This window comes from Mus musculus, chromosome 11 (genome assembly GCF_000001635.26).
Source record: "Mus musculus strain C57BL/6J chromosome 11, GRCm38.p6 C57BL/6J".
NCBI classification, from domain to species: Eukaryota; Metazoa; Chordata; class Mammalia; order Rodentia; family Muridae; genus Mus; species Mus musculus.
Window position 1 is genome coordinate 8883173 of NC_000077.6, and position 13930 is coordinate 8897102.

The 13930-nt window shown below is 40.4% G+C and overlaps 1 protein-coding gene and 1 pseudogene across 1 annotated transcript in view; one reads left to right on the top strand and one right to left on the bottom strand.

Annotated features, from left to right (window-relative positions):
* Nucleotides 1–13930, bottom strand: part of Pkd1l1 (polycystic kidney disease 1 like 1) — a 149014-nt gene that overhangs the window by 57477 nt on the left and 77607 nt on the right. Inside the window, exons 24-27 of the mRNA XM_017314870.1 lie at nucleotides 7479–7595; nucleotides 7216–7370; nucleotides 5855–5955; nucleotides 3401–3593 (exon numbers count right to left, since the gene is read on the bottom strand). Coding sequence (XP_017170359.1) covers nucleotides 3401–3593; nucleotides 5855–5955; nucleotides 7216–7370; nucleotides 7479–7595 — 566 coding nt within the window. The remainder of the gene's footprint in view (nucleotides 1–3400; nucleotides 3594–5854; nucleotides 5956–7215; nucleotides 7371–7478; nucleotides 7596–13930) is intronic.
* Gm40815 lies at nucleotides 1001–2502 on the top strand (annotated as a pseudogene).

A 13930-nucleotide genomic window follows, 5' to 3' on the forward strand; every position in this document is an offset into this window, starting at 1 on the left:
TGTATATTGCAGGCCCTAGAAAGGAATGTACTACTGATCTTTTGCTAAATAGAGTAGTCAAGCTGTCCTCTAAATATGCATTCTTATAGACATAGATTAGATTTTTTTCAAACATGGTCAGAGAAGCATGCGGTTTTAGTGACTTAACACAGAAGCTCAGAACTCATCCAAACGCTGAGAAAGTGACTGCTGAGTGCTCAGCTCTAAATAGGACATCTATAAAACCTCCTTCAGGGCCCAGGAAACATTGTGAAGAGGGTCATAAAGATGGGAAGCCAGACGATGCCTAGGAACACTGAAATGTCATCCTCTGGACACAACATGGCCATTGCAAACATAGATTCACGGTTGCTGTGGCTACTGGCATAAAACTCCAAGGAAACAGTGTCTTCCAGACACAACAGGACGGATGCTCATAGGAACCCACAGACTCGGTGGAAACATGCACAGGATCTACACAGGTTCAGGCCAGATGTAGTCCTAGTGCTGAGAAGGGAAGTAGACACTGTCTTCCATTCCTAAACAAGATGCTATCTTCAACTGACAACCATTTGCTGAGGAAAAATCAGTTTTCTCCAATGGAATTTAACTGGGCATATAAACCATACTAGGGGTAGGTCTTAAGCACAGCAATAGAAGGCCAAACAAAATGAACTCAGTGGTATTTTTGAATATTTTGTTGTCTTTGGGAATTTTTAAATCTACTAATCTTTTGTGTGTATAGTATGTTTTCCAGTTTTATGGAGTATTTTTGTGTGTTGTGCTTTTTTGCTATTTATTTATTTACTTCATTTTTGTTTGTTTGACATTTATTTTCATGTTTGCCTTCTAAAGAGAAAGAGAAAGATGAAAACTTGGAGGTTCTGGGAGGAGATGGGGGAGTGGAAATACTGATCAGAATATATTGTATAAATAAATTATTATTAAACATACACACACACACACACACACACACACACACACACACACACACACACATGATTAGAAAGTAGGAGGGGGCTCTCGGTCCCATATTGAACTCGAGTTGGAAGAGGCGAGTCCGGTCTCAAAATGGAGGGCCATGATCCAAAGGAACCAGAGCAGCTGAGGAAGCTGTTTATTGGTGGTCTGAGCTTTGAAACCACAGATGATAGCTTAAGAGAACATTTTGAGAAATGGGGCACACTTACAGACTGTGTGGTAATGAGAGATCCCCAAACAAAATGTTCCAGAGGCTTTGGTTTTGTGACCTACTCTTATGTTGAAGAGGTGGATGCTGCACTGTGTGCTCGGCCACACAAGGTTGATGGGCGTGTGGTGGAACCAAAGAGAGCTGTTTCTAGAGGATTCTGTAAAGCCTGGTGCCCATTTAACGGTGAAGAAAATTTTTGTTGGTGGTATTAAAGAGGATACGGAAGAATATAACCTGAGAGACTACTTTGAAAAGTATGGCAAGATTGAAACCATAGAGGTTATAGAAGACAGGCAGAGTGGGAAAAATAGAAGATTTGCTTTTGTAACTTTTGATGATCATGACACAGTTGATAAAATTGTTGTTCAGAAATACCACACTATTAATGGGCATAATTGTGAAGTGAAAAAGGCCCTTTCTAAACAAGAGATGCAGTCTGCTGGATCACAGAGAGGTCGTGGAGGTGGATCTGGCAACTTTATGGGTCGTGGAGGAAACTTTGGAGGTGGTGGAGGAAACTTTGGTCGTGGAGGAAACTTTGGTGGAAGAGGTGGCTATGGTGGTGGAGGTGGTGACAGCAGAGGTAGTTATGGAGGTGGTGATGGTGGATATAATGGATTTGGAGGTGATGGTGGCAACTATGGTGGTGGTCCTGGTTACAGCAGTAGAGGAGGATATGGAGGTGGTGGTCCAGGATATGGAAACCAGGGTGGTGGATATGGTGAGGAGGAGGAGGGGGATATGATGGTTACAATGAAGGAGGAAATTTTGGTGGAGGTAACTATGGTGGTGGTGGAAACTATAATGACTTTGGAAATTATAGTGGACAGCATCAATCAAATTATGGACCCATGAAGGGGAGCAGTTTTGGTGGAAGAAGCTCAGGCAGTCCCTATGGTGGTGGCTATGGATCTGGAGGTGGAAGTGGTGGATATGGTAGCAGAAGGTTTTAAAATAAAACAGAAACGGTTACAGTTCTTAGCAGGAGAGAGAGCAAGGAGTTGTCAGGAAAGCTGCAGGTTACTTTGAGACAGTTGTCCCAAATGCATTAGAGGAACTGTAAAAATCTGCCACAGAAGGAACGATGATCCATAGTCAGAAAAGTTACTGCAGCTTAAACAGGAAACCCTTCTTGTTCAGGACTGTCATAGCCACAGTTTGCAAAAAGTGCAGCTATTGATTAATGCAATGTAGTGTCAATTAGATGTACATTCCTGAGGTCTTTTATCTGCTGTAGCTTTGTCTTTTTCTTTTTCTTTTCATTACATCAGGTATATTGCCCTGTAAATTGTGGTAGTGGTACCAGGAATAAAAAATTAAGGAATTTTTAACTTTTCAAAAAAAAAAAAAAAAAAAAAGAAAGTAGGAGGGGAACCAGGAGTGAAAGGCAAAAACAAGAGAAGGTGATGTGGAATTATTATGATCAAATGGTTTTTAAATGAATAAAAACTATTCAACACAGGAAAAATAGCAAATGGATGTAAATGTCACCAGCTTAATACAAGTTGAACATGTTTGATCCCTAACAGGCAAACACAACACACAACTCCTTGTGGCCTCTCTGTTCTTAACAGGGATAAGACTTTCTATACTAGGAATTGTTGAATGTCTACACCATTAAGAAGATAAGGGCAGCACAAATGAATGGACTAAAGCAAGCAATCATAAGATTGTTAAGTCTATGCCTGGATGATAATATTCACTATAGTAATATTACTCAGATATTCCAAGATGACCAAGATGGCTGCCTGCCTATATCCATGCAGAGACTTCTCTTTCCAAGTAAGTTAACTTTCAAACCATGCCCTCTGCACACAGGGGAATGGGTTGACAGGGGTTGTAACAGTAGAGAATCCACCTGTCTGACTACAAAATTAACAGTCACAAAATGCCAGGACATCTACGCAAAGCCATCTGGTGAGCTCATGTGCCACTCATTTGCCGACTCATCTCTCAGTGGGCACTGACTACCTGCAACATGCCAGGCATTACAGGTGGCTCAGGCCAGAGGCCCAGCAGACACCAGCACCTTTCCTTGGGAGCCACCAAGACCGACTTGCAGACTGGTGTAGGGGGCACACTCTGTTAGGCTAGCATCTGTCAAGATTTCTCAGCTTTCATGAGAGGTCATTGCTCATGGAAGACCCTAGTGATTAGCACAAATGCAGAAGAAATGGGAGTCAGTTGTTAAAATTTCCAGGTTTTTCCCCAGCAGTAGTGTACCCGTACCTGCAGTTGACTTTTTCAGGAGACGATCCTGGCTGTGGATAGGGACCTTCAGATCGCCACTCTGTCTTGTCCCAGAACACACATTGGATCCACTGGAAATGCACTGTATAGTTTACAGCCCCAGCAAGATATTTGTTTGGAGGTTTCCTGTCATAGTCAGCATCTAATAGCGATAAATATCCCACATTGGCTCCTAGGGGGGAAAAAACCATCAATAATCCTATGAACTTTGCAAGGGGCATGCTTCATCTGCAAAGCAAGTGGAAGGGCAGCTGGGGACAGAGAGACAAAGAGGGAAGGAGTGAAAGGTTAGTCATATTCTGGCCATTTCCTGCTCTGGGGAATTTCCAATGAATCGAACACACCCAGACATTCATTTGTGAGTGACAGAGTGCCTGGAATAAAAATAGTGTTTCCAGTGCCACCATGTTCCAAGTCCTTTCTGACATCCCAAACAAAGGGATCATCTCATCTGGTGTGATAGACACAGTTCAGCTCCTCTGTAGCTACCATTCAAGCCTCTTCTGCTTCTTCTCAGACCATGAGCCACTCTATCAAACACTATGTTTCTGGAGACATGGATTGGATTTAGCCAATCATCTCTTGATAAGTTTGATGTTAAAAGCACTTAAGTTCTATGTATGTGAAGTTTTCTTCTGAGATTTTTAAATACATGGTTTGGGAACAGTTAGATATTAATTGTTTGTAAAACTATGCAATTGATAGGGAAAAGGCAAGGAGTGCTTGCTGTGCAAGCACCAGGACATGAGTTCAAATCCCCAGAACCTGCATAAAATGTTTGATGGGGTCACACATTTGCTTGTAATCTAGTGCTGTGTGGAGCGGAGACAAGATGATCACAGGCATTTGCTGGCCACAGGTCTAGTCTCAGGTTCACAGAGAAACCTTGTCTCATGGGAATAAGGTGGAGAAGGATAGAGCAGGACACTGAACATCTTTCTCTTTCTTTGTACACACACACAGATTTGCACACCTGCCCACACATGTGTGCATAAACCACATACAACATAAACTTACACCACACATTCTCACAATAAACAAATAAGTGAACAAATAAATATACAAAAGAATAACATTTAGGCTATTCTTCATACAGTATGCAATAATAAATAAGCCAGAGATCTAAAATGGCAATGTACCAGTACTAAATGAGATTTAAATGGTTCTCTCAAAACTCAGATATAAGAAATTGATTTCTAACAATGGCCTAAATCTAAGAAACCATTGTTCTCATCAAAGAAACTTCTCTTTGCAACAGATGGAGACAATCATAGGAGCCCACAACTGGTGAAAATGCAGTGAAGAAGCAAGTGTTGATGGAGTGTCCAGTTGCAACCGGTGCATTTACAACATAGCTTCTGCACCTTGGGCTCAGGGAACATTCCTGGAGAATGGCTGGGAAGACTGTAAGAGCCAGGCCACCAGAAAATCGACTGTGTGGCTGTGTCTTTTAGAAATGGCAGGGAACCACCAACCAAAGAGGACACATGGAGGGACCCATGGCTCCAGCTGCATGTGTAGCAGAGGATGGCCATATATGGCATCAATGGAGGGGAGGCCCTTGGTCCTGTGGAGGTTTAATGCCCCAGCATAGGGAATGCTAGGGTGGTGAAGTGGGAGTGGGTAAGTGGGTAAGAGAGTACCTACATAGAAGCAGTGGGGAGAAGGGATGAAATGGGTTTGCAGAGGGGAAACTGGGAAGGAGGATAACATTTGAAATGTAAATAAATAAAATAACCAATAATAATAATAATAAAAAGAAATGGCATGGAAGCATCACCCATACTACTTCAGTAACGTGGCTGCCTAAACTAGACGTGAAGAAGTACAACGCCAATAGAACTGATACATTGAAATGGGACAATCTCACAGGACAATCCCCATGCTTAGATACAGAACGACAGGCAACTAATAAATAACGAGAATGATACATTTGGTCTTCCTCAGGGATGAGCCATCTAATTGGTTATCCAGTACCAAGCTGTGGTTCATCCTTGAAACACACACACACACACACACACACACACAGAGAGAGAGAGAGAGAGAGAGAGAGAGAGAGAGAGAGAGAGAGAGAGAGAATTAAATGAATTGAGCAAGCTGTATTTATGTTTAGGCATTTGTGTGCATGTGTGTGTAACAGTAAATAAGGCCGTAGTTTGAAGAGGAAGCAAGGGGAAGCATAGGATGGATTGAATTAGAGGAAATATAAGGGGGGGAGTTATATAGTTTTAATTAAAATAAGGCTAATAGGTTTTACCATTAAAATGTTGTAATTTTATTGGTTTTACCATTTAAAATGTCTTAAGATTGTATGATGCAGACTTGGATGTTGATGCAATAAAAAAAGAATAACACTGCCATGCACATACAGGCCACAGCATGTCCTCAGCACATAACAAGAATGGAGAGCTCACAGGCTTAGTATCCACTGACCTTTCCATGGAGCAGCAGGTACATACATTTGTACAGTCTGCTCATCCCAGAAGTAGACCCGCTTCACAAGAAAATCAGAAGGCGTGGCTTTCTCAGAGAACCTAGGGGCGAACATGACATAGTGAGGCACAGCTTTTCTTCTCTGTGTTTACATATGTTTCTTGTAACAAACATTCTTTGCCCTAGAAAGGGATCGCTGGAGATAATCAGGGCTAAAAAGAACCAATGTGGATTATCCCCTGATGCACAGCCTCTTAATATCACACCCCCCCCACACACATATAATACTTTATCCCTTATACCCATTAAGAACAGACCAAAACCAAAACAACCGAACTAAACAAAACCCACTTCGGGAAAAAGCAAAAAGAATAGCCAGTTCCCTTTGAGGAATGAGAACAAACACCCGGCTGAGGAACAGGACATGTGTGTACTTATCTGCAACAAATGCTTCACCATACTGTCAGGAAGTATAGAATTGGCATCAGAGAGGTTCAAAATGGTCAGATAAAGAAATTCTGCTTTTGTGTGCGACTTTGAAAATTTAGGTGGAAAAAAATCCAGATTTTTTTAGGCAAACAGAAACCTTTAGACATCCAGTGGCTCAGCTCACTTGGCAGATAGAGTCAAGCCAGTGAATGAAGACTCAGCTACGTGTAGCACCTATCCGTGCCACAGAGACATACCACACACCTTGCTCCTGAGTCCCCTCCAGCCAGTAGAGGGACTCACCTGGTCAAGCAGGTGCAGTGAAACAGCTAACAGCTGCCCAAACACAAGGAGATTCTGAGGACAGAAAGACCCAGGGCTGCTGCTCCCAGAAGACACTGCCCCTCCCCACCTGTCAATCAGTCACTAAAGTGACTTCTAGCACTGTTTCAGCCCAAGAGTCCAAAGAATCTCCAATAGCCTTTCCACATTGTCTAGCCACTAAATGAGAAAAATCTAATCTTGAATACTCAATGTAACTGAGAAAGAAGATTAAATTATTAAGTCTCTTTGGGAATATAAATTTGAACATATTTACTCCAGGTGAAAAAGGAGGAAAAAAAGCAAGTGATGGAGGGAACAGTAGAATAATTCTGGCCCAGGTCTGTGTTATCAGACTTCAAAATGAGGTCATCCATAGTATAAGTGAAATTGGGGTGTTTCACATTCCAGTCAACAGGCAGGAATCCAGCTTCTAAAACTGATAGCTCTAAACACAGACACACACACACACACACCTATGCATATATAATTTCTTTAGACAATGACCCTCATTATTCCTTAAAACTAATACACTCTTGGTCACAAATCCCCTTCAGGACACTCTGTCATGTAGGAATCTCTCTTCCACTGTAGCTGCCACCTCCACACACCTTACTAACAGTATGATGGGAAAGGGTCTTGTAACGGGCTTAGAGAATTTGATGTGTATCTGTAAAGATTCCTGGGAGTTTTCTGAAAGCCCAGTAAACCGGTGGACATTCACCTCATCCCGAAGCAACACAAACATGGCTGGATTTCTCTTGTGCTGTCATTGGAGAGAAAACAAGTCAGGCAAAGTTTATTTTGGAAGGAGTAAGTGCATTACAAAGCAGCCAGCCCAGCCTGAATGAAGCAGAGGCAGTGGGACAGCCACCTTTACCAGGTAGTCTTCTTCCCCAAACTCCATAGTCACAGGTGTCTCCAGTTGTCCTCTGAGGATAGGTCTTCTACTCTCGCAGCTATAGAGCCTAGGGATCATGACACCACCCACCTTTGGGAACAAAAATAGATAGTTAGTTAGTTAGTTAGTTAGTTAGATAGATAGATAGATAGATAGATAGATAGATAGATAGATAGATAGATAGACAGACAGACAGACAGACAGACAGACAGACAGACAGACAGACAGGAACCTTCCAGTTTCCTTTTCCATTTGTAGCAGATCCTCTGCCACAGGGCTCCATACCCAAATAGTAGCCAGGAGGGAGTGAGCCTCCCAGGAGTTCTGACCAGCCTGTGAGTACAGGTAGGACCACCACTGCTGCTCAGAGGAACCTGCCCAGAAAGCTCAGGACACAGGAACCAAGGGGCTGCCTGGGACAGGAGTCTTCCGGTCTCTGTCTTTGCCCAGAGCTAATCTTGTGCCACAGAGCTACATACATAAATAGCTCCAGGAGAGAGCTGGTCTCCCAGGAGTGCCTACACACCTGTAAGCACAGGTAAGACCACCGCTGCTCTTCAAATTCCTGGCCCAAGAGGGACACTCACAAATCCATCAAGACACAGGAACCAAGGTTCAGCTGGGGACAGGATCCTTCTGGTCTCTGACTGCACCCCAGAGCTGACCCTGTACCACAGCTCTTCATTCCCAAATTCCTCCCAGAGAGAACTGGTCTCCCAGGAGAACTGACACACAGGCTTGCAGGAGGAACAAGTCAAAGTCAGAGACAGCAAGACCAGCTAACACCAGAGATAACCAGATGGTGAAAGGCAAGCACAAGAACATAAGAAAAAGACTACTTGGCATCATCAGAACCCAGTTCTCCCACAGTGAACCCTGGTTACCCCAACACACCAGAAAAGCAAGACTCTGATTTAAAATCACATCTCATGTTGATACTAGAGGATTTGAGAAGGGCATAAATAACTCCATTAAAGTAATACAAGAGAACACAGGTAAACAGGTAGAAGACATTAAAAAGGAAACACAAAAATCCCTTAAAGAATTACAGGAAAACACAACCAAACAGGTGAAGGAACTGAATAAAACAATCCAGGATCTAAAAATGGAAATAGAAAATAAAGAAATCACAAAGGAAAACAACACTGGAGATAGAAAACCTAGGAGAGAGAACAGGAGTTGTAGATGTAAGCATCACCAATAGAATACAAGAGATAGAAGAGAAAATCTCAGGTGCAGAAGATACCATAGAAAACATTGACACAACAGTCAAAGAAAATGCAAAATGCAAAAAGCTCATAACCCAAAACATCCAGGAAATCCAGGACACAAAGAGATGCCCATGAACATACAAGAAGCCTACAGAACTCCAAATAGATTGGACCAGATAAGAAATTCCTCCCGACACATAATAATCAAAATACCAAACACACTAAACAAAGAAAGAATATTAAAATCAGTAAGGGAAAAAGGTCAAGTAACATATAAAAAAAGACCTAACAGAATTACACGAGACTTCTCATCAGAGACAATGAAAGCTAGAAGATCCTGGGCAGATTTCATACAGACCCTAAGAGAACACAAATGCTGGCCCAGACTACTATACCCAGAAAAACTCTCAATTACCATAGATGGAGAAACTAAGATATTCCATGACAAAACCAAATGTACACAATATCTTTCCACAAATCAAGCCCTGCAAAGGATAATAGATGGAAAATACCAACACAAGGAGGGAAATTATGCCCCAGAAAAGGCAAGAAAGTAATCTTTCAACAAACCCAATAGAAGATAACCACACAAACAAAAATAACCTCAATAATAACAGGGAGCAACAATCACTGTTCCTTAATATCTCTTAACATCAATGGACTCAATTCCCCAATAAAAAGACTTAGATGAACAGACTGACTACATAAACAGGACCCAGCATTTTGCTGCATACAGAAAATGCACCTCAGCATCAAAGACAAACACTACCTGAGAGTAAAGAGCTGGAAAACAATTTTCCAAGAAAATGATCCCAAGAAACAAGTGGGAGTAGCCATTCTATTATTGGATAAAATCAACTTTCAATCAAAAGTCATCAAAAAACATAAAGGGCACTTCAAACTCATCAAAGGAAAAAATCTACCAAGAAGAACTCTCAATTCTGAACATCTATGCTCCAAATGCAAGGATATCCACACTCATAAAAGAAACTTTACTAAAGCTAAAAGCACACATTGCACCTCGCACAATAATTGTGGGGGACTTTAACAGTCCACTCTCATCAATGGACAGATCAGGGAAACACAAACTGAACAGAGACACAGTGAAACTAACAAGAGTTTTAGACCAAATAGATTTAAAAGATATCTACAGAACATTTCATCCAAAATCAAAAGAACATACCTTCTTCTCAGCACCTCATGGTACCTTCTTCAAAATTGACCACATAATTGGTCACAAATCAGACCTCAACAGATATAAGAGAATTGAAAGAAGCCCATTCCTCCTATCAGATCACTATGGATTAAAGCTGGTCTTCAAGATCAACAAAAGCAATAGAAAGCTCTAGAACAAACCCAAGAAAAGTAGACAACAGGAAATAATCAAACTCAGGGCTGAAATCAACCAAGTAGAAACAAAAAGAACTATACAAAGAATCAACTAAACCAGGAACTGGTTCTTTGAGAAAATCAACAACATAGATAAATCCTTAGCCAGACTTATCAGAGGGCACAGAGACAGTAACCAAATTAACAAAATTAGAAATAAAAAGAGAGATAAACATCAGAAACCAAGGAAATAAAAAAAAAAATCATCAGATTCTACTACAAAAGCCTATGCACAACAAAACTGGAAAATCTGGATGAAACGGACAAGTTTCTAGACAGATACCAGAAACCAACGTTAAATCAGGATCAGATAAATTATCTAAACAGTCCCACATCCCTTAAAGAAATAGAAACAGTCATTAATAGTCTCATAATAACAACAACAAAAAGCTCAGGACCAGATGGGTTTAGTGCAGAGTTCTATCAGACATCCAACGAGGACCTAATTCCAATACTCCTCAAACTATTTCACAAAATAGAAACAGAAGGTACTCTACCCAATTCGTTCTATGAAGCCACAATTACTCTGATACCTAAAACACATAAAGACCCAATGAAGAAAGAGAACGTCAGACCAATTTCTCTTATGAATATCGATGCAAAAATACTCAATAAAATTCTTGTGAGCTGAAACTAAGAATACATCAAAACGATTATCAATCATGATCAAGTAGGCTTCATCCCAGGAATGCAGGGACAGTTCAATATACAGAAATCCATCAACATAATCCACTATATAAACAAACTGAAAGAAAAAAAACCATATGATTATCTCACTAGATGCCGAGAAAGCATTTGACAAAATCCAACACCCATTCATGATAAAAGTCTTGGAAAGATCAGAAATTCAAAGCCCATACCTAAACATAATTAAAGCAACACACAGCAAGCCAGTAGCCAACATCAAGCTAAATGGTGAGAAACTTGAAGCGATCCCACTAAAATCAGGGACTAGACAAGACTGCACACTCTCTCCCTACCTATTCAAAATAGTACTTGAAGTCCTAGACAGAGTAATTAGACAACAAAAGGAGACCAAGGGGATTAAAATTGGAGGGAAGAAGTCAAAATATCACTATTAGCATGATGATATGATATTATGATATGATAATATACTTAAGTGACCCTAAAAATTTCACCATAGAACTCCAAAACCTGATAAACAACTTCAGCAATGTAGCTGGATATAAAATTAACTCAAATAAATCAGTGCCCTTCCTCTGCACAAAGGATAAACAGGCTGAGAGAGAAATTAGGGAAACAACACCCTTCATAACAGTCACAATATAAAATATCTTGGTGTGACTCTAACTTAGCAAGTGAAAGGTCCGTATGATAAGAACTTCAAGTCTCTGAAGTAAGAAATTGAAGAAGATCTCAGAAGATGGAATGCTCTCCCATGCTCATGGGTTGACAGGATTAATATACTAAAAATGGCTATCTTGCTGAAAACAATCTACAGATTTAATGCAATCCCCATCAAAATTCCAACTCAATTCTTCACAGAGTTAGAAAGGGCAATTTGCAAATTCATCTGGAATAACAAAAAAACCTAGAATAGCAAAAACTATTCTCAACAATAAAAGAAATTCTGGTAGAATCACCATCCCTGACCTCAAGCTGTACTACAGAGCAATTGTGATAAAAACTGCATGGTATTTGTACAGTGACAGGCAGGTAGATCAATGGAATAGAATTGAAGACCCAGAAATGAACCCACACACCTATGGTCACTTGATCTTTGACAAAGGAGCTAAAACCATCCAGTGGAACAAAGAACATTTTCAACAAATGGTACTGACTCAACTGGCAGTTAGCATGTAGAGGAATGGGAATCGATCCATTCTTATCTCCTTGCACAAAGCTAAAGTCGAAATGGATCATGGACCTCCACATAAAATCAGATACACTGAAACTAATAGAAAACAAAGTGAGGAAGAGCCTTGTGCACATGGGCACAGGGGAAAATTTCCTGAACCAATAACTTATGCTCTAAGATCAAGAATTGACAAATGGGACTTCATAAAATTGCAAAGCTTCTGTAAGGCAAAGGACACTGTCAATAGGATAAAATGGCAACCAACAGGTTGGGAAAGATCTTTATCGACACTACATCTGATCGAGGGGTAATATCCAATATATAAAAAGAACTCAAGAAGGTTGACTCCAGAGAACCAAATAACCCTATTAAAATGGGGTACAGAGCTAAACAAAGAATTTTCAACTGAGGAATATCAAATGGCTGAGAAGCACCTAAAGAAATGTTCAACATCCTTAGTCATCAGGGAAACCAGTCAGAATGGCTAAGATCAAAAACTCAGGTGACAGCAGATGCTGGCAAGGATGTGGAGAAAGAAGAACACTTCTCCATTGCTGGTTGGATTGCAAGCTGGTACAATCACTCTGGAAATCAGTTTGGTGGTTTCTCAGAAAATTGGACATAGTACTACCTGAGGAACCAGCAATTCCTCTCTTTGGTATATACCTAGAAGATGTTCCAACATGTAATAAGGACACATACTCCACTATGTTTATAGAAGCCTTATTTATAATAGGCAGAAGCTAGAAAGAACACAGATGTCCTTCAACAGAGGAATTGATATAGAAAATGTGGTACATTTACACAATGAAGTACCACTCAGCAATTAAAAACAATGATTCATGAAATTCTTAGACAAATGGATGGAACTAGAAAATATTATCCTGAGTGATATAACCCAGTCACAAAAGAACACACATGGTATGCACTCACTGATAAGTGGATATTAGCCCAGAAGCTTGGAATACTCATGATACAATTCACAAACCACATAAAACTCAAGAAGGAAGATCAAAGTGTTGATATTTTGGTTCTTCTTAGAAGGGGGGGGGGCAAATTACCCACGCAAGGAGTTACAGAGACAAAGTATGGAGCAGAGACTGAAGACATGACCATCCAGAGACTGCCCCACCTAGGGATCCATACCATATGCAATCACCAAACCCAGACACTATTGTGGATACCAACAAGTGCTTGCTGACAGAAGCCTGATATAGCAGTCTCCTGAGGGGCTCTACCAAGATGTTGTCTCAATTGTGAGTATCTATGCCCCAAATGCAAGGGCACCCACATTCATAAAAGAAACATTATTAAAGCTTAAATCATACATCAAACATCACACATTAAAAGGAGGAGTCTTCAACAGCCCATTCTCACCAATGGATAGGTCATCAAAACAAAAACCAAACAGAGAAATAATGAAACGAACAGAGGTTATAAATCAAATGGACTTTTTGTACAGAAACTTTCACCCAAATACAAAAGATTATACCTTTTTCTCAGCACCTCATAGAACCTTCTCTAAAAATGACCATATAATCAGTCACAAAGCAAGCCTCAAGAGATAAAGAAGATAGCCCTTTGCATCTTATCAGATCACCATGGATTAAAGGAAGACTTCGACAACAATATAAACAACAGAAGGCTTACAAACAGGTGGAAACTAAACAACTCTCTCCTCAATGAGCACTTAGTCAAAGAAGAAATAACAAACCAAAGGCTTTCTAGAATTCAATGAAAATGAAGGCACAATATAACTAAACTTATGGGGCAAAATGAAAGCAGTGCTAAGAGGAAAGTTCATAGCACTAAGTGCCTTCATAAAGAAATTGGAGAGGTAACATACTAGCAACTTAATAGCACACCTGAAAGCTCTAGAATAAAAACAAACAAACATACCCAAGAGGAGTAGATATCAGGTAATAATCAAACTCAGGGCTGACACAAATAAAACTGAAACAAAGAGAACAATAAAAGAATCAACTAAACCAACAGCTGGTTCTTTG